Source organism: Mytilus californianus, unplaced genomic scaffold, assembly GCF_021869535.1.
Source record: "Mytilus californianus isolate M0D057914Y unplaced genomic scaffold, xbMytCali1.0.p SCAF_7, whole genome shotgun sequence".
NCBI classification, from domain to species: domain Eukaryota; kingdom Metazoa; phylum Mollusca; class Bivalvia; order Mytilida; family Mytilidae; genus Mytilus; species Mytilus californianus.
Window position 1 is genome coordinate 71,919,779 of NW_026262723.1, and position 22,497 is coordinate 71,942,275.

At 29.3% G+C, this 22,497-nt stretch overlaps 1 protein-coding gene across 9 annotated transcripts in view; it reads right to left on the reverse strand.

The window, feature by feature from the left end:
• LOC127709494 (coiled-coil domain-containing protein 154-like) overlaps nt 1-22,497 on the reverse strand; it is a 52,753-nt gene that overhangs the window by 28,017 nt on the left and 2,239 nt on the right. For 5 of the 9 annotated variants that reach the window (XM_052215095.1, XM_052215088.1, XM_052215090.1 and 2 more), the window contains exons 2-7: nt 17,703-17,822; nt 7,181-7,210; nt 5,246-5,725; nt 4,174-4,366; nt 440-522; nt 11-106 (exon numbers count right to left, since the gene is read on the reverse strand). In XM_052215095.1, coding sequence (XP_052071055.1) covers nt 11-106; nt 440-522; nt 4,174-4,366; nt 5,246-5,725; nt 7,181-7,210; nt 17,703-17,822 — 1,002 coding nt within the window. Of the gene's footprint in view, nt 1-10; nt 107-439; nt 523-4,173; nt 4,367-5,245; nt 5,726-7,180; nt 7,211-11,490; nt 11,590-17,702; nt 17,828-22,497 lie in introns of those variants that run through there. The other 4 variants (XM_052215091.1, XM_052215089.1, XM_052215092.1 and 1 more) reach the window with 4 other exon arrangements.

Here is a 22,497-nt window from a genome sequence, read left to right on the forward strand (position 1 = left end):
TAATTATTACCTTTGAGAAAGTGTTGTTTCTAAATTTCTTCTCTCAGTAATTTCTATGTCATGTTTTGCTCTAAGATCAACCAGCACCTCTCTTAGCTCTGACAATCTGTAATACAGAACAGTAAATAATCAATAATAATATTCTTAAATATACCATCAAATCATCCATTTATTCACAAAATCAAAGAATCTGTGATTTGTCAAGGGAGGTAACTTTTGAAGATCAGGGGGATAATTCATCAGAATATCAGAATATTACCATAAATCAACCAATTTTCACACATTTTTAGTGTAATAAAAAGTTTCTATCTTCAAAACTGTAAGAGCAGCTAGACTGACACAGTATGAAAATATGATTATTTCGTTACAGTTGACTAAGTTCAGGAACCTTTGTTACAAATTTACTAGTAAAAGAAGGTGTATTTTGTAAGTTTATTACCTAGTTTCTACCTGTCCTCGTAACTGCGTTGTCTGATGTTCTGTTTGACTTTGTACGGTCGACTGCTTACGTAGATTGTCAAGCTATAAAATAAAAAAGTCTAAAGTTAATTCTAAGCATAAAGTATTTATTCAACTTTACATTATTAGTCCTTCAAAGTAACATTTTTAACTACAAAGTTAACAAAATAAGTCAAAATAATATCATTCTTTTCTTTCAAACAAATCTTTGAAATAATACCATATCTTTTAAACATTATACTTTTCAAATACACTTAAAAACCTTGTTGGTCTGTTTTTTACTGGATGTATTAAAAAACCATTCATAAAGATGAAAAGTGTCCACAATAAAATATGATTCTTCTCAGTGAAATTCTGTTACATCCTTGCTATTTAGTATCCTTTTTGAAAGTGTCTTCATTGTGTGATGATTCCTATGGCTAACCTCAGCAGATGGGCAAATTTTAAACAAAACCCCTCATCACCAAGGCAAATTTTACAGGTAACACTTTAAATGACACCAAAGTAACAGTGCATTGCAATAGTTAATCATATTCAGTTAACACAACGATATTTACCCTGTGTGAAAACATCTAACAGGAATATGACACACAAAGATCTTCCAAAGGGAGATTGCTTATACTATTAAAAAGAACTTACAAATTGAAATATTAAGTTGTCATTTATTGCAAATAAACATAACTATTGACACAGAGATTTGTCTTGCCTGTCGACATAAAATTCAGAAAAAGACAATGTGACGGACATTGCTATTCAAAATTCAAACTCGCCAGACCATGAACTAGTGGGCAGGGCCTAGAAATATGACAAACTGAGATGTACAGACAGCAATGTAACTTTATAGAAAATATTGTTGTCTATTGTAAGGAGTTCACATCAAACAGATTAAAGCAGAAAACTAAATGAAAAATGCTAAATAATTCATAGTTTCTGGACTATGACCTAGGGGACAGGGTCCTAAAATAGTCATTTAACTGAGAAGTACTGATAGTAATGCAACTTCATACAAAATATCATTGACCTATCATAAGTAGTTCATATCAATCTAATTGAAGCAGAAAACTTAACATTTAAAATTGCTATATAATTCAAAGTCACTGAACTATGGCCTAGGGGGCAGGGCCTCAAAAAAGTCGTCAAACTGATATGTACAGATAGTAATGCAGCTTCATACAAAATATCATTGATCTATCACAAGTAGTTCCTATCAAACTAACTTAAGCAGAAAACTTAACATTTAAAATTGCTAATTAATTCAGTCAATGGACAATGGCCTAGGGGGCAGGGCCTCAAAAAAAGTTGACAACTGAAATGTACTGATAGTTATGCAACTTCATACAAAAAATCATTGATCTATCACAAGTAGTTCGTATCAAACTAACTTAAGCAGAAACCTTAACATTGAAAATTGCTAACTAATTCAGTCACTGGACCATGACTTAGGGGGCAGGGCCTCAAAATAGTTGTCAAACAGATATGTACAGATAGTAATGCAACTTCATACAAAATATCATTGATCTATCACATGTAGTTCCTATCTAACTAACTTAAGCAGAAACCTTAACACTTAAAATTCCTAATTAATTCAATGTCACTGAACCATGGCCTAGGAGGCAGGGCCTCAAAATAGTCGTCAAAATGAAATATACTGATAGTAATGCAACTTTATATAAAATATCAATGGTCTAACACAAGTAGTTCCTATCAAACTAAGCAGAAAACTTGACAATTGTTAAAGCTGTTGTTGCTATCCCTATGTCTCGCTGGAGGTGAGACAAAAACTATAATGTTCATAAAGAATTATCTTGTAAATAGCCCCATTAATAAAAAAAATTATTTGCCAATAATGCATACACTGTGCTGTGAACCCCAGAACAAGTTCGTGTGGCCATATTTGTTGCCAGATTCAATATTATTTGTGTGTAACAACATGCAAATCTATGTTCAGTGCATCCTTGAAAAATGTTCTGATATAATTCTTTTATATTTGTGTTAAATAAAACGATCAGCTTTATTGTGTGATGAGCATACTTACCCTCTATAAAAATATAAATATATAAAAAATGCTTTATTGAAAGCGGATGTTGCAGTAAAGTTTTCTTTAAAATACCCTAAACATTTGCTTGAAGTGAAAACAAAAGCTTCAAAAAGAACAATTTGACAAACTGTTTATTTACTGTAAATAAATACATGAAAGAATAGCAATTTTATATTATAACTCAGCATTAAGTAAATTGAATAAATATGTTTTTGGTATCTACATTATAGCATATGGGAGTAACAGAAATAACAGTAAGGCTAACATATATATAAGAGTACTAAAAAAACAATATACCGGTAGTAAGTAAGTTTTGACCAAAAAAAAAAAACCTAAATGTTTATATGTAAGCATAGAAACTTTTCTTCATAGAAGTTCTGTTTTCAAAGTTTTATAAATGGCGAAATGCTTTTGATTTAATTATTCTCTACTAAAAAAGAAAATAGGAATACAAGTTTATAAAATATATAATTTCAAGGTATGGGACAAATAATGGGATGAAAAAAAATCTTTTTAACCATTTTAACAATATCTACTGTAGGTTTAATTTGAAATCTACTACTCTAGAGCTAGTTACCTCTTCTGTCTGCATGCAATAATTACAATGTTATCATGATTAGGAAGAAAGATAGACTGAGATAGTACTAAACTAACATCAAATACATATCATATTATGTTCATATTAGATCGGCTCCATCTGCATGAGACAAGAGCTAAATATAAGAACTTTTAATTTTATGTAAAATGGCCATTGTATGGTATGGTTTTTGCTCATTGTTGAAGGCTGTACAGTGACCTATAGTTGTTCATATCCTCGTCCCTTGGACTCTGGTGGATAGTTGTCTCATTGGCAATCATACCACATCTCCTTTTTTTTATGTTGATTTCTCATGCTATATGTGTCAAATGTGACTTTTTAAGAAAAACCTGTCTGTCACTATGTAGATAGTGGTAATAACAAATTGGCAGTATCACAGATTGTTTATCAAAATAACAGTTGGCTGATAAATGATGTTCACTAATGCTGTGAAGATAACATAACCAATTTTTTTTTTGCCGATTTAGCACTTTCCACAAAATGTAGGTTGTAACAACTATTGTTACAGGAGAATGGAACAAAACGTTTACTTGATGACTTGACTTTTGATTATCATTGACAGAATTCAATCTTCAGTGAGTGATTAAATTACATGCACATTATTTTAAATTAAATTTTCCTACCATTGATGTCCATGTATCAAGAAGTAAGAGTCACAAACAATTCATTTACATGATAACAACATACAATCAGGATGTTTTCATTTCAAGTTGTCCAAGAACCTCTTTTCAAACTAATAGATGAAATTAAAGACTTGAATATCATTAAACCAGATCTTAATTACATCTACACAACAGGTTATATAGAAAACAGCAAACTATGATTGAAATATTTATGTACAAAATCTATTTCTCACCTACAGTTAAAACCAGATAACATTCCACTTTTAACCTGAGGTAACAGTCACAACTACTGTATACAGTTAGAACTAACATACACAACTGATAATGGGAGATAACTCTCCTTTTCCAGAATAGTTTACTCAGGATATATCTTGTACAATGTAAAACTATATTTAGTTAATCATAAAGTAACTTAGTTATCTTCATGACTTACAAAATCAGTCAGATTTAAGTACCTGCAATCTATTGTCATCTTCTAGTTTCTTTGACTTATTTTTGAGATCTGTGGACACTGTAGCAAAAGTTGCAGTATGTTGCTCCACTCTCATTTTTAAATTTCTGATGTCGTCTGCCATTTGTAATGTTACCCGTTCTAACTGTTGTTTTGATTGCAAAACTTCATCTAAATCTGTCCGCACATCTTGTAATCTGAAAATATTTATTCATAGTACTGTGGATTCATTATTATTCGTTGGATACCAATATTCATGGATTTCGTTGGTACAGGTGAACCACGAAATAAAATGTTCAACGAATGACAAATTTTCTATAGGCTTGTATGCAGACTTTTGCAAAACCATGAAATCAAGTATCCATGGACATACAATCTGTTCTCAACCCACGAAAATAAATGAATCCACAGTATAGTTACATAAACAAAAAAACTTTACTAATTCTTCTTTAAAGCATGCTGTTATTGCATTGATGTTTTTCAATTTGTGATTCTAGTGAAAAGTTTTCGTCTGTGTTTATTTTCATGTTTGGTGGTTTTTAGATTTTGTATCACACTTTTTTACAATTTTGCTGTCATTGAAACACGGAATTTTGCAATTATCAATAAAGTTTATTCTTTCTTTTTTTGTAAACTTTTTTTCATATGGGCAATTCTTAATGACTACTGAAAATACCATATACTCTAATATGTCACCTTGAAGACTGAACATACCATATATTCTATTATGTCACCTTGAAGACTGAACATACCATATATTCTATTATGTCACCTTGAAGACTGAACATACCATATATTCTATTATGTCACCTTGAAGACTGAACATACCATATATTCTATTATGTCACCTTGAAGACTGAACATACCATATATTCTATTATGTCACCTTGAAGACTGAACATACCATATATTCTATTATGTCACCTTGAAGACTGAACATACCATATATTCTATTATGTCACCTTGAAGACTGAACATACCATATATTCTAATATGTCACCTTGAAGACTGAACATACCATATATTCTATTATGTCACCTTGAAGACTGAACATACCATATATTCTATTATGTTACCTTGAAGACTGAACATCTTTTTTGGTGACCAGTTCTTGCTGACTACTTTTTACTGCCTGTTCAACACCTTTCGTATGATTAACAAGTGAACTTAATGCCAACCGTTCATCATCAAGTTTGTGTTCAGCTTCTTTAATTCTTGAACCTAGATGCTGAATAAGTTCATTACTGACTGTGATAGCATTTTCAATATTTCTTCTGGCACTTTGTTCCTCACGTAGCATATCATCATTATGTCGGGTAGAACCTTTTAAGTCACCTTGAAGTCTTAGCACCTCTTCTAACAAAGCACGGTTTGATTTTTCTGACACTGCAACTCGCATTTCTAACTGTCTAATTCTTTCCTCTGGTTCCATGTCTGAGTTATTTCTTATTATTGGACTAGCTTTTCTTTTAAAAACAGGAACCAGTTGGCCATCCATATGTCTAGGTGATATGTCAGGTAAAGATGGATACTTGCTTTGGAACTGTACTGGTGGCCTATGAACAAAAATGTTTAATAATTACAATAAAATACTGAAATGAAAAAAAAGGTACATTTAACTTTAAGTATAGTTTTTGATGAACTGACAGTCTGTCATTGCAGATTATTCAGTACTGAAAAAATAACTTAGACAAAGGCACACTTATGTACAATTTTAGACAGTCTTTTCAGTTTATCCAGAAATAAAAAAAAAATATATATACATAGACACACTTATATATAATTTAAGATAAACTATCCTTGCAGTTTATGCACTAAATAGATAATTACCTAGACATAGCTGATATAAGAACATGAATAACATGAGAGTATTCATGAAACTACTGAAAAATGGAAAGTTAACAACAGAAAAAAGAAATAAGCAAATTCGTCATAGATTCTTCAGTACCATAATGCAATAAATGAATACTTAATTTCTTAAAGAGCTAATTATTCTTTCATTTTGTTCCAATGATTAAAAATATAAATTACTTTAATCTCTGATGACCAGATCATTTTGTTCATATTTTGCTTATGGGGGTGAGTTTAAACCAACAGTATAATTGGGCAAATTTGCTATTGCATATGGAGAGTCATAATGTTTCCAACAGCAATTCTTATAGTGTTTTGTGTATTTTAAATCGAAAACCTACAAATACTTCTAAATTAATTATAAATGGTCACACATTGCAAATTTATAATTTCTAAATAATGCATGCCAACTATAAAACAATTCAAATAAAAATTATTGAAATAAAACAAAAAAAAGAATAGCAAACAACAGCTTATCAAATTGTCCTTATAATGCATAAGTCAGAGGCAAAATTATATTGAAATAAATAACTTGAGTTGATATCAAGCGATATCCAATTCTAAAGAGTTGCTAAAGCTATTTCTCTTATGGTGAACATTCTCTGTGTGAAAAAAAAAAGAAAATTCAGCAAAATGTTGTTCATTTCTTTGGCACCTAAGCAGTATGATGTTATTCTAAGGTCCTCTTCCAGTGTCTAAAATTAACATCAGATGTTTTTGAGGTTTTTTTATGCTTCAGATTGGAAGCAAATTTGACAATTAAATAGAAGATTTTCCGATAAAAATGTCAGTGTTTTGTATGTTTGTGAAATCACAGATATCTCCATTGTAATGAAGGAAAAGTAGATCTTTTTGACCTTTGAAGGTCATCATTGACCTAACGAATAGACATTTTTGTTTTTGCGCAGAATATGCCAACCAAATTCACACATTTTTCATATTACTTATTCATGTCACTTTCCATTCAGTGCACTCTGAGAAATATCTCTTCAAGTGAGAAATAGATAACAGGACACAACCATAAGAGAAAAAAAATTAATTATATCATGCTCCATTTTTCAAAATAAAAAATTCATTCACGCCATTAACTATATCTATATCATCAAACAAAATCATAAAAAGCAAAATAAATATCAACCTCTGGAGACTATAAAATATACCTTGGTGTTGACTTAGCTTCTTTCTCCATCCTGTTAATTAATAAACAAATTAAAGAAAATGTTCCAAATCATTGAAATCCATCCTTTTCCATCCTGTCAACCTTTTTGTAACATACATCAAAAGATTAAGAAATTAACACATTAATATATTATGAAGTAACAATTACTGTGCAATTCCCATCTTCATTAAAAGAAATCATTTATGTTATTGGAAACCACTAAACATAGTCATTTCTCGTTAAACAGGATAAGTTGAAAGTCGATAAGTTCCACTCTCTCAACCAACAGTACTAAATGTGCTTCATTGATTTCATAGGCTATAATCACTGAAAAAATATAACTTTTCTTATTGATTTTACATTTGAAAAAGTTATATTTGCATAAGGTCTGAGAAAATTAAAATTTTACTACATTTCAAATAAATTCATCAACTAGAATTCTCACTAAGAGGTGCTTATATATTTTCTCATTGTAATGTGACTTTTATGATTTTGAGACATATATATATATTAAAAAGATGTGCTGTTGGAAATTGGGGCCTTGGGACTTATTGGTTTAGACATTGCACATGAATCAATGAAAATTATCCCTTTTGTACCATTTGTCTGCCTCTTGTTACAGTGTAAACTGTCTAGAGACTAAGAGTGTTAATAAAAGTTGAAGTTGAAGTTTGGTATTGCATGCATTTAATTTCTTTGACATTTGTAATCCGTTATATAATTATAAGAATTCATTTTATCCAACACAAAATATTTCAAAATAAGCTGATACTAAGACTTAGGCTATACATAGCAAGTATATATAATACAATTCTTAAAGTAGGACATAGTACTTTTAGGGAAATCTACAAGTCCAAGATATCATGCATAAATGTGTTTATATAATCTATCAGATATATTTTAAGTATAATCAGGTAAAATTGCCTAATTCCTACCAAACGTTTTCTTGTATCTTAGATAAATGTAATAATTTTAACAGTGCAAGATCATAAACCTATAAAATTAGAAATTTAAATGTCTAAAACCTGACAATTTTCAATGTTTACACATCAATTATTTCTTGTTGAACATATAAAGATCTTACCGTAATGTTATATGTCTAATACATAAGTAAACATATAAAACGTTTTGAATTTGTCATCCCTTTTTCATGAAATTTATTAGAGTATAATATGAATGTTGTTTGACAATATACATTTTTTTCAATTGTAATCTTTTTCTTTTTGATACAATATAAAATTACATGATCATATTTAGTTTTTATTTGATTCAAAAAGTTCATATTTATTCATAAACATTTAGTTATTTTCCCTTAAAAATAGGTGTAATTTATTTTATTATATTTAACATGTTAGTCAGTAGATCTTAATTGATTCAGTGTAAAAAAACATCATGCCTCTGCTAAAGATAAATTGGCTGTTTTCATTGTTTTTTCTTTATTTTGGCACACTGAATGAAGACAATAAACATTCTTTTAACATGAATATGGACTTTTGTAACCTGTAAAGATTTATTGAAAAATTGTAACAAGCTCCATACAACGGGGCCTACAATGACAATACATATTATATTGGAATCCAGGAAACAAATGTCAAAACTAGCAAACTAAAACAAAAAAGTCTTCTCTTAGCTGCAATTACCCATTCTTAATTCAGAGCATTAATTGATCAAGATTGGAAAAAAAATCGTTCACCAAAAAATAAGCAGAAACATTAATTGAAAAGTTAAACAATTGTATGTTTTTGTTTTATTTTATTTCATTCCAACAGATTCCCATTGGGACCATTTAAGTACTGGTTAGGGATAATGTATAGATTAGAAAAATAAATATCTATTCTTTTACAACAACAGCAAAGAATAAAGTTGCAGCAAGCAATCATGTAATGTTAAAAATCGTATCAATAATTCAATTCTAAAACTTCTGATACTGAATACATTGTAACAATCAACAATTAAACATATTGAAAAATTTCAAGAAAATCAAACGATTACTGGCCAGACATTGATTATCTTATTTCATACCAGAAAACTATTATTTAATTTTCTATAGTGTCTGAAAATGTGTTTCCTTACTACATACATATATATAAGTTTAAATTTCTCTTCAAAATCAGGTAAAAAAATATAACAAACTATTAAATCTATATTTTCTTTTCTAAAATGTTAGTCTGGCAATTAGTGTTGAGCTTGTATATATTGATGGTCAAAATTAACTGGGTTAAAACACCTATTGAGAATCCCCTACAAGGAATTAAGGTGGAATCTGTCTGAATTGAACCTCATATGGATGGGAGAGTTATTTTGGAAAAGACAGGTATTTGGTTTATACAGGTTAAATAACTAAAGAATAGATTCACTGTATGTTCTGATACACAGAGATAACAAGACACCAACCCAACAACAAAAGAAACAAAAGAGGTTGCCAATAGACAAAATACACATACAATTTGTCAAGCTCTAAAACAACTCTTGAAAAGTTAATCAATAAATTGAACAGAAATCTGTCAAATATCTGCCAAAATCAGTTGTTCAAGTAGGTTTCCAGTTATGCTTGGTTCAGTTTAAACATGGTTCATTGTTTATAAAGCAGACCTCTGGCATATAAGAAATAAAACAAAGTCATGTGACCTCCTACATCTATAGTGTTCTCAGTAAGAAAAAATTTGTAAGGTTTCCGCAGAACCCAGTATCTCGCCTACTTTTTCTGTTAATAGCAGGCTCAACAAAAATGAGGAAGTAAATCAATAAAAATATTCCTCTTGATACTATCTTTTGATTGTAAGAAGCTTCTGTCCAAGTTTGGTAAATTCCAGGATAGTTTATGAATCTAATAAATGTTTAAAAACTTTAACTGCAGACAGAATGTAATGTTAACTGGAAGAAAACAAAATTTCCTTCTAGATACTAGCATTTGATCATAAACAAGCTTCTGACCAAGTTTGGTACAAATCCAAAATAGTATAAGAAAGTTATTAAAATTTTAAAAACTTGAACCACAGAGTGAATATGTTGTTTCCTGGCAGAAAATCTAAGTCCATTTAAAAGTAAAATACGGAAAAAATGGATTTATTTTTTTTATAAATTTCCTTCTAGATACTAGCTTTTGATCATAAACAAGCTTCTGTCCAAGTTTGGTACAAATCCAAAATAGTATAAGAAAGTTATTAAAATTTTAAAAACTTTAACCACAGAGTGAATGTAATATTTACCGGCAGAAAAACTAAGTCCATTTATAAGTAAAATATGGAAAAAATGGAATTTCATTTTTACAAAATTTACTTCTGGATACTATCTTATGATCATAAACAAGCTTCTGTCCAAGTTTGGTAGAAATCCAGGATAGTTTAAGAAAGTTATTAAAATTTCAAAAACTTTAACCACAGAGTGAATATTTGTGGACTCCGCCGACGACAACGATGAAGCCGACGGAATGTAGGATCGCTATGTCTCGCTTTTTCGACTAAAGTCGAAGGCTCGACAAAAACACATCATATATGTAATACACATCCTTGTTAAAGAGAACAACATTTTTCTTTTACGCTTCACACTTATTTCAAAATTTCAAACTGACTGCAAAAAATTGCTGTATTTTTTATCTAAATAATCTTACTTCATTATTTAAAAGGCTTATATCTCTCTAATCACTAAATAATGTAAATTATATCTTCTTTGGTTTGTTTTTTCACCTCACATTCTTTAAATTTCCAAATATTAGTATGCTGCAGTTATTTGTGGTTTTTGGTATTAAGAGCAACAAAATTTATTGTTCAAGTGCAAAACATCAACTTCATTCAGTGTTTTATTGGGATGTGCTCCTTTATGAACTAGATAAAGAAATGATGATTACAATAGTCCACACAAAGTTCTATGTCCACATTGCATGCATCATATGGAAAACCAACCCCCATTGTCAGGTTCTTTTTTTTTTAATTTGTCATTAAACATTCTCTTTTATCTATTTTTGTCTTAAAATTAGTACTATGAAGCCTAGCCTTAGCAGCCTAAATGAACTTTGAAAGAAGATATTTAACTTATTTCTGGAATACTATTACACCCACTTATATCTAATCGCTGTATCAAATAATACTTCATTAAACTATGACAGACATGAATTCCTTACTGTGCATGCACAACAGTGTAAATCATTTCTCAGAACTGTTTCCTAATTAAGAACATACAAGCTGAAACTGAATTGTAAAAAAATGAACTTCAGTTCCAGCTTGTAGTTGTTATTGCATTCAGATATGAAGGTGCTTCACTGCAACATGCTCAAAACTGCATCTAGCACACTAGCCATGCCTCTACCCTTACCTTGGAGTTGGAGAAGTGTACTCATTTGACTGGTCATACCATTCTGTCCTAGTGTATGGTCTGGACTTAAAAGTAGCCATTGCACTTAACCCTTAATACCTACATTGATAAAATTTACTAGAAAATTAAATAAGTTATAAATTTTTAATACTCTTAGTAACTGTATCTGTATGAGACTGCATTCAAATTCATAAACTTACTACTACAACTATCGCTTCAAAATTATGTTATAAACCTAGGTTGCATAAAAATGAGAATAGGGTTCCAGAAAGAAATTTGTATGCTGTTGTTCTATCAGGAGCTTTTGTTATATGAATACTCATAGATGGATCCAAGGGGGGTCCTGCCCCCCCCCTCCCCCCTTTTGTGGGAAAAATTTGGTTGGTTATCTAGGGAATCACTGAAGCAGGACTGTAGGGGGCCCCCTCTTATGGCAGTCAGTGCCCCCTCTCCCCCCCCCCCCCCTATAAAAAGTTCTGGATCCGCCACTGAATACCCCAAAAGCATGTGTATGATGGAAAATTATGTCCTATTAGATTTGTACTTCATTTTACCTTATGACTGGTTTACTAATTAAGTGCTAATGATGTAGAATACTTAGGTTCTGATTAGAATATCTGTCTTTCCTTGAAATCAATATAGTATTCATACAATTATTATTATTACTGTTTTTAAAACAGTCGTCAAGCATTAGTTTTTACTACAGACAGTACTATACTATAAAATAATACAAATATATAAAGGCAAACACACAAACTCATAGTTGTTTAAGAGGATTGACTTACCATTCAAGTGTTTTATGCAAGTTTTGAAGATTCATATTGTCAATTATTCTTTCATTTATAGCTAGTTATTGATTATTTCATTTATTATTGATGAAATTGCATCGTTTTGATATTTATAAATATTGTGATTTATAAATCAATTGGTAAATGTAATTTAAAGTTGTTTGATGAACTATCCAGTTTAAATATAAATAACTTTCTACCTGAGCTTCTTATGGTTTTTTTTTGAAAACCAAATCATGAAAGAAATAAATTGAATAAAAAAAAAGGGGGGATAATATTAAGTAAATATTTTTTTCTTATAATTATATAAAATTAAGTGACAAATTAGGTAGCCTATAATATTAAATAAGAATAAGATGTGGTATGATTGCCAATGAGACAACTCTCCACCAGAGACCAAATGACATAGAAGTCACTCTATGGCCTTCAACAATGAGCAAAACCTATACTGCATAGTCATCTATAAAAGGCCCCCAAATGACAAATGTAAGACAATTCAAACAGGTAAACAAATGGCCTGATTAATATTCAAAATAATGAATGAACAAGAGTGCACACGCTGAAATGTCTCGCCTTCTTTACTAACCATTGATTTTATGTTGATAGTCCTAAATACAAAGCTTTACTACAAGTAACACATAAACTTAACATGATCAAAGAAAATGAGGTCAAGGTCAGATAAACCAAACGAGAAATACATGTACACCTTACAATCATTCAATAACCAAACATAGTTGACATATTGCTTATTGTTTCTAAGAAACAGTCTTAAACAAGAAAATTTAACATTGACCAATGAACCATGAAAATGAGGTCAAGGTCAGATGAACCATGCCAGACAGACATGTACACTTTACAATCAATTTAGGCATTAAATATAGTTGACCTATTGCTTATAGTATCTAATAAACAAACTTAACCATGAAAACTGAACATTGACCAATGAACCATGAAAATGAGGTCAAGGTCAGATGATACCTGCCAGACAGACATATACACCTTACAATCCTTCCATACATCAAATATAGTTGATCTATTGCTTATAGTTGAAGAAAAACAGAAAATGAACCATGAAAATGAGGTTAAGGTCAAATAAAACCTGTGAGACTGACCTGACATGTACATCATAAAATATTTCCATACACCATTTATAGTTGACCTATTGCATATATTATTAGAAAAAAAGACCAAAACTCAAAAATTTAACTTTGACCACTGAACCATGAAAATGAGGTCAAGGTCAGATGACACCTACCAGTTGGACATGTACACCTTACAATCATTCCATACACCAAATATAGAAGACCTACTGCTTATAGTATCTGATATATGGACTTGACCACGAAAACTAAACCTTGTTCACTGATCCATGAAATGAGGTAGAGGTCAAATGAAAATTGTCTGACGGGCATGAGGACCTTGCAGGGTACGCACATACTAAATATAGTTATCCTATTACTCATAATAAGAAAGAAATTAACATTACAAAAAATGTTGACTTTTTTTCAAGTTGTCACTGAACCATGAAAATGAGGTCAAGGACAATGGACATATGACAGAAGGAAACTTCGTAACATAAGGCATCTATATACAAAGTATGAAGCATCCAGGTCTTCTAGCTTCTAAAATATAAAGCTTTTAAGAAGTTAGCTAACGCTGCCGCCGCTGCCTCACTATCCCTATGTCGAGCTTTCTGCGACAAAAGTCGCAGGCTCAACAAAAACGAAAATGATATACAGCAACAAACGACAAACACTGAATTACAGGCTATATATGACCACTTTTCTGTTGTCAAATCCAAAGGCCTATGGTGTGTCTAACAATATCTCAATTATTTTTGGTTTATAATTTTTCATGAAAAAAACTGTTATGCAGTATGAGCTACATGTACAACTGTATTTAAGAAAATATTTATGTAGTTAAAAATATGCACAAACCAACTGTTTAGACATGATTCTTCCCACAAGAAATGGCAAAACAGACAAAAAGCTGCAAATGAATATTTATGTTGAAAATAATCACAAGAAGTTTGTATCATCAAATTGCATTTAATAAACAAGATTAAAGAGTAGTTCACATTTTTTCTGCAGTTTCTGTTGTCATTACAAAAATTGAAGACTTTCCTTTAGCCTCGAATTTAAGAATTTATTCTGTTTAACTAAAATTACTTCAAACTTATCAAATTCAAAGAAGTTGAAAAAGTTTCAGGGGAGATTATCATTAACACTATAATGCACTCTGAACGACCTGTTATTGGTTTGGTTTATGACAAGTCTTAAAAATGGAATCTTATCAGTGACACATGATTTCAAATCTGAAATAAAATCATTGCGCAGAATAACCCATTGAATCAGACACAAAAAAAAATCTGCTTTCTTCTTAAACAAATCTAAATGAAACAGAAGACAAAATTTTGTTTTTGTCAGAACTTTTAGGTACATTGTTTATTTCTGATTTTTACTCTGCTTTTAGAATTTGACGGGAGAGGTTGTAAAATTTTCCGTTCATTGGAAAATTATTTTCCCTCAAAATATGAGGTAACAATTGGGCAAACACATTTTAGTAACAATTTTAAAAACTTTCTCTAAAATTATATATAAGCACGGTAAAACAAATTTTTGTGTGTAAATATTTCAAATCATAACAAAAGCTGACTCTTATAAAATAAAAATACAAAAATGACAATACAAAAAACTTATAAAACTGCCCAATAACAATTGGTAAATAGAACTTATTTTGGCATGTAATATGTTGATATACTTAAGTTTTGAAATGAGACAACACTGCTGACATGACATTAAATTTTTCACTAATACATATTTATAATAGTTTTTTTTTAAAATAAAACCAATTTGGCTGATGTTTTACTATAACTTTTAGTTTTAAATAATCTCAAAGATGAAAGAAAATTAAACACAATTACAAAAAAATCACAATTTTGAAACTCATTTATCTCGAAAACAATTTAAGCACTGTAAAACTATGTTATATTTCATGATTTTTTCACAGAACATAATTATCTCGATCTACATCATATCTCAAAACTACAAAAATGACAATATAATACTGTATTTTTTCATTTTAATCAATTTTCACTTGATGTTTAAAAAAACAAAATACCTCAGTTATTATGGAAAGTTTTAAGCATCTAGCTAAGTAGCTCTTATTGTATCATACCCATGTATATTTAATCAGTATAACATTATTCAAATTGATCTCTGCCATGTAAAATCCATTACTGACCAAATTTTTATACAAACAGTTTGAAAATTATCTAAACAGAATTTGTAACTAAAATCTGGGACTAAGCTAAAATCTAAATGATTTCAAGTTTAACTGACATTTATAAGTTTTCATACTCTTTCTTAATGTAATCAGCTTTGTCTATGGAAAAATCCTCCACATATCACGAAAAAAGAAAGTTTGATCAATTTATCCAATTTTACTTGTCTGAGCATAATAAAACAATAACAATATTAGAACAACCAATTTGTTTAATCAATTGATTGCAAATAATGAAAATGGTAGCTTGCTACAGATATGTATAACTAACATGCACTATAATAGTATGATTTCTGATGAGACATTACTACCCAGCCGAGATCAAAGGACGAGGATATCAAGACATCCCCTCAGCATGTTAATTGAGATGCAGTTAGGATTATCCATGTACATGTACTTGCACAGCTAGTTCAACTAGCTTTTTGACCATGACTATTTATAACATACAGTTTTCTTCCAGGTGCAAGACATATATTATAGTAGTAGTGAATAATAATGCTAAGTTTCATCCTTGAACTACAAGGGATTATAAAGTTTGAGAGCATAAACAATTTTTGTGTATAGCAAGAATGATTTATTCAAAGTTTGACTTTGAAGTTTAAATCTCATGAAGATTAGATTAAAAGTCTCAAGACAACATTAAGAGTTTGCTGATCTGATTTATCTATAAGTTTTAGCAAGTTGTTTTCAAAATGTTATTATTAAAGAAAACAATTTTCAAGTCTAGTTTAAGTAACAATCTGTGGCGATATTTTAAAACTTCATGAAAGGCTTTAATTTATCTTGTCTATTATTGTCCAGAACTAGGATACCAGATACCAAGATAAGCTGGACAACGTCAACAAACAAAATTATCACATAGCGTTTTCTACTAAAAGATTCAAAATATGTAAAATGTTTGACATTTCTTTTATTTTATGAGAACCTTTTCTAACCCTAAATTTTACATTTTCACAAAAACTAAAGACCATTAATGACGAAAACATGTGTGGTCTTCATTCCTATTAAAAGAAGAATTGTAATGGCAACAACTATTTTATGATTTTTCAATCTTTTTTCTTTTTTTTCAATTATCAAAAATCTACGATTATGTTCTTATGTTTTTCTTTATGATTATGTTCTTATGTTTTTCTTTCCTTCCATTTATAATACATTGGAAAAACCCTCAAAATTTTTTCTGTAACCATGGGATTGTAAACATACATGTACAAAAAATTAGTCCTTGAAAATGCAAAAGAAAATGTGAAGATTGCTATCTGGACAAATCTTTTAAAAGTCAATTTCTGAAAAATTTGAAATATTACATACTAATTTTCAAGTGCTTCAGTGTAGAAACACATCAAGAAAATGTTCTTAAATTAATAGCAATATCTACAGAAACAATAGCAAAGCTATTTCTAAACTTGTGAAATAGTTTGGCATGAAATTAAGTGAATTACCATGATTACATTTAATAGATAGTTACACTAATTTCAATACAATTTTCAAAATTGACCTACATTATATAACACTAATGAAATTTGTGTCAATATAAACTTTAATGCCAGTTAAACTCACTTACAAGAGAAGATTGAAACAGTATTATCAAGTATCATGAAAATATTCAACATGATCAATAATCACAGAAATTTATTAACAAGTTAATTCTTATTTTATAGAAAATCTCATCACATCTAAGATTAACATGTCAAAGTTGACAAGATGACCATATTATGAACTTTGAAATTCCAATTGGAAAACAGGTTCAAACTAATTATATCAGAATTATGGTTGAGGTATGAACTTTTATCGACTTTTAGTTTTATCAAGTATAAATGTGGATATTACAAATTTTTACACTTTGTTATTATATAACAATTTAGTAAAAAAATATTAAAAAATCAATTAAAACAGCAGTCAGTCTTTAGAAATGTATAAAACTGGTAGATGCTTTAAAATTCAAATGAAAAGATTTAGCATAAAAAATAAGTGGTAATATACTCAGTGATTAACACAGAGCAAGGTGCTTATACACATAAAACATACAACATGTAAATCTTTACAAAAAAAAACCACTGTAGCTAAATAAATTTTTGTCATTACATTTACTTGTCTTAATATTGCATACATTTAGAAAAAATCTACAACACCGAAAGCATTTACCTTCTTCCTATTTTATCAGTGACATTTAAAGCTGTTGGCACTGAATGTGATGTAGGAATACTATTTCTCCTTTGTTTATTGTTTCCAGGTCCTTGATACAGCTTTTTCCAAAATGAGCTCCTTTCCATATTAATTAGCAATAATTAGAGCACAAAAACAAGTTAAACTCCATTGTTGCAAGACAATGCAAAGAGATGATAATAACATTCATTTGATTTTAAAATATAATATTTCTAAAAGGATTGCATGATTATCAAATCAATCATTTACACATGTTTTTATCGATAAAGTATCACTGACTGCATTTTCCTTCTGATCAGAATCGTTAAACAATAAGCATTCAGTTGATTATTAGTTTTGTTTAGTTGTAACTATAGTTCTCGTAAAACGGTCATTAATTCCTAATATAAATTTTTCATCCTTATTTCTAGGAATATTCCATAGAGTAAAAAAACCTTGTGAATATTTAATCAAAGTAATTAATTCATTGGCTCAAATGACTACTGTCAACAAAATGCAAAATAATAAACTCTATGTACCTCCACACAAAGGTGCACTCCTTTCATTTTATTTTTCAATATTTTCCCCAAACAAATAAAGTAAAGTAATAGCGAGCAATTATATTTTTTTCTCTCAAACCATCAGAGAATCAGAATTATGAAAGGATAAAATGTCTCTGTTATGATAGCTGGTGATCATATATGTTAATCCTTGAAATTCAACTTCTGTTGTGTTTGAAACTTACAAGCAAATCATTTTTTCAATATGCACTAATAATAAATTAGTTTATTCTAATAGTGCAGTTCCTGTGAGAGTTCATGCCTACATCAAAGTGAAGTATTTCCATCAAGAATTAATCCAATAATTGTTTGCAAATATCCTAGAATCTTCAGACATGTCAATTAAAAACTTATTGCTACGAGCTTCATCAGTTTTAGGTGCAACTGTATCAAGGTACGTAATGGAAAAAAAAAATCATTTGTTATAAGCTGTCACTAAGTATCAAATGAAAACAAAGTTATGACTGCTAACACATCAATTTCAAAATAAGTCTCCTTGCAGAACATAAAGATAATGTAAAAAACTTGACAAGAACAAAGTAAGATTGGTCGATTTCCTGTTTTTAATGAAGCCAATGTTATACCAATCCATTAACTTCCATTCATACTTTTGACATAAAACATCAACAAGAAGACACAACTTACATCAAATAGAATAAAGCATCAATATATTGAAAATAATAGATGGCAATGTTTTGTTCACTCATGCAGTCAATTTCAACATTTTGACATGATGACTTTCTCTCAATCAATTACAGTGGTACTGGTAGAAATTGAAATATGTAAAAGTTTTTTCTGTTGTCTGAGGCTCACCATCAATAACTCCTATACTAATCAATAGCTGTGCTTAGAATGAAATTTTTTTTTTTACAAATACTCGCACTCCAAAATAATTAAGATTTTCCATAACAGTAATTCATTGTAATTTACTTATATACATTTTGTAAGTAAATGTCAACAAAACTATTTTATCAAAGGGTAAAATTTAATGCAATAGTCTAGAATGAGTCCACTCATTGCCAACAGTAAATAATTTGCCAACATTAGTTATACTTCATCTATCCTGTAAATTTCAAGGCAAGCAAATTTTGTAGTAATTTTATTTTAAATGTTTTTAAAGTTGGTTTTAAATCTAATATGAATACACAATGTAACCTGTGAGTTATCAGGTAATAATTTATAAAAGCAATATTGTTTATAATTTCACTTGGAAATTTTCCAACAACCAACATACCTACTGGTTTATATTTGAGGATCAGAGGGTTTTTCAAATTTTAGTAATACTCTTAAATTAAATTTTACCAAACAAAGACAAGTTATATTCTGTTATTTAAGTAGAAATTGTCATTGAGGATTTATTTTACCTATTTGTGGATCACTTAATCAAATTAAAACCTCCAATAAAAAAAATAACCTTAATTACTAAGAACAGTGATTACTTTCTTTACTTTTTTCAAACAGGGAAAGAAACCTGACAAAGAACAAACCTGCATCAAACCAATTTTATAGAAAAAACCCCACTAAAATATTTTTACATGCTTTACTGTATACTGAATGTACATAGCAAACTTTCTAAATAGTCTTTCATTTAAAATTTCTGACATTTTATTGACTTTCATTTACATTTCCACTTAACATTTTTTTGTCATAGTTTCATAACAATAAATTTATATTTAATGTGTGATTTGATATCTGCCATTACAACAGATATTTATAAATTAAAATATCATATAAAATGGATCAAACATATAAATGTGTATTTTCAACCAAGTTGACATGAATTAAATGCTTTGAAAGTCATTTTTCTGTTATTTGATGTATGCCATATTGAGTTTCATATAAAATATTGTTCCTGAATTTTCAGAAACAATTATTTTCTCATTAATCAAACTCAAGCATAAGTTTCTGAATTGATTATATATCTAAGTACAAAAGAAAATGTTTCAAAAATCCAATTTACCAAATGCAGCTTTTAAAGTTTCACTTGAAATTACGTGTGGTTTATTCAATTTAACTATCGTCCTTCAATGTGCATGAAATACTTATTACTTAAGATTAAGCAAACATCAATCAAACGATTAAATGGAAAATGCTCTAACATAATAAATAAAGAAATTTAGAATTAAAAAAAAACCTGATATATGCTTTTAATGTCTTAAATAGTACAAGCCTATGCAAATGATTTTGTATTGTATTGAATAGCATGAATAGTTCAGTACCTTTGATTAACAAAGCTGTTTGAATATGAAATAAAATGAAATAGTAAGCAAAACTAATTTCATGCATACAAAATATTGTGATAGTACATTTGTAGTTCTTTAGTATGAATGAAGTCACATGCATTCCATATTTTCATTGTTACATTGACAAGGATGGACATGAAGGCATTACTGCACAGATGTGTGAGGTCACATTGCTTTAAAAATGTATATTCTTTAATACCAGGTCTTGTCTATGATCTAAGTATATCATGTAGTAAAGTCAAAGGGAAAAAACACAAAGGGCCACTAAAGATACATTGCAAAAAATGTACATTTCACTATCTGAATCATAAATCAAATTGAAGTTGATACACATGAGTATATGATACACATACAGTAACACAATTGTTATTGCAAGTTTTTTCTGACTAATTGATAGAGCTTTGGCAATACTCTGATCTCGTAGTCATGTCTAGGTTTGGGTAATCAAACATTAAATTGTCAACATATAAGTTTATTTCTAATTATTGAGTAATCAATTCATTACTACTAAATAAATAAAAAATCATACTGAACTTATGATTTTTAATGTTTGTATTGTGTATGAACTAAAGCATCATGTCAAATGTGGTAATTTATCTAATTTGCAGAATCTAATGTTCAATCCATGTACTTAAATTTGGTAAAATCTAGATAATACACAAACACTTGACCGTTTGACACATCCACATTGAAAAATGCACAGAACAACACTAACCAAAAATAGATTTTAACACATAAGTGTATTTTGAGTTTATCTATTAGTATAGATCACATCTATTCATGACAAAATATATTTATTTTAAGAAACATTTCTATGTGCATTTAACCAAAACTTTCCAGTGCATGGCAGGTGCTTTGTGCTTGAATTCCTGATTTTGTATATCCGTGATGTAACATATATACAATGTACTCAACAAATAAAGAAACACACCACCGCCATTAATCTTTTTGGAGTAAAAATTTCTATTGCAAACTACATGTACTGATTTAAAAGTCATTGAAATTATTGAAAATTGACACAACCTTTCTGAAGTCATAAACATAAAATTATGTGAAAATGAGAATTTTCTTAATTTTAGTTTTTGATATCTCAAAAAACCCATTTTTTTTACCAAAAACAATAAACAGCTGCGTCATGAGCGCATGATACGCCCGTCGTCTTGTGTGTGAATTTTTATGCAATAAGCATAAACAGTTTCTGACATACGGCGTGACATGCGAAAACCCCCCTTTTTTTTTAACAAAAAACTCAATCTCTCTAAAATTAAATTTTGAATCAAAACCAAAAAGTATACAGATCTTTAGATTAATATAACTAAGAAGTGTGTAAAATTTTAAGCAATAATCATAAATTGTTTTTGAGATACGGCACGACATGTGAAAACCCCCCCTTTAAAAAAAAAAAAAAATTCAATATCTCAAAAATAAAATTTTGAATCAAAACCAAAAAGTATACAGATCTTAAGATTAATATAACTAAGAAGTGTGTAAAATTTTAAGCAATAATCATAAATCGTTTTTGAGATACGGCGCGACATGTGAAAAACCCCTCCCCCTTTTTTTACAAAATACTCAATAACTCAAAAACAAAATTTTGAATCATCACCAAAAAGTATACAGATCTTAAGGTTAATATAACTAAGAAGTGTGTAAAGTTTTAAGCAATAATCATAAACTGTTTTTGAGATACGGCGCGACATGTGAAAAACCCCTCCCCCTTTTTTAACAAAATACTCAATATCTCTAAAATGAAATTTTGAATCATCACCAAAAAGTATACAGATCTTAAGATTAATATAACTAAGAAGTGTGTAAAGTTTTAAGCAATAATCATAAATTGTTTTTGAGATACGGCGCGACATGTGAAAAAAAACACACACCTGTTTTAGTTACCAAGTCCCGTAACTCAAAAAGTTTTAATCTTATTTTCACCAAAAAGTATACAGATCGTTTGACCATCATAAGAAACAACTATGTTAAGTTTCATGAAAT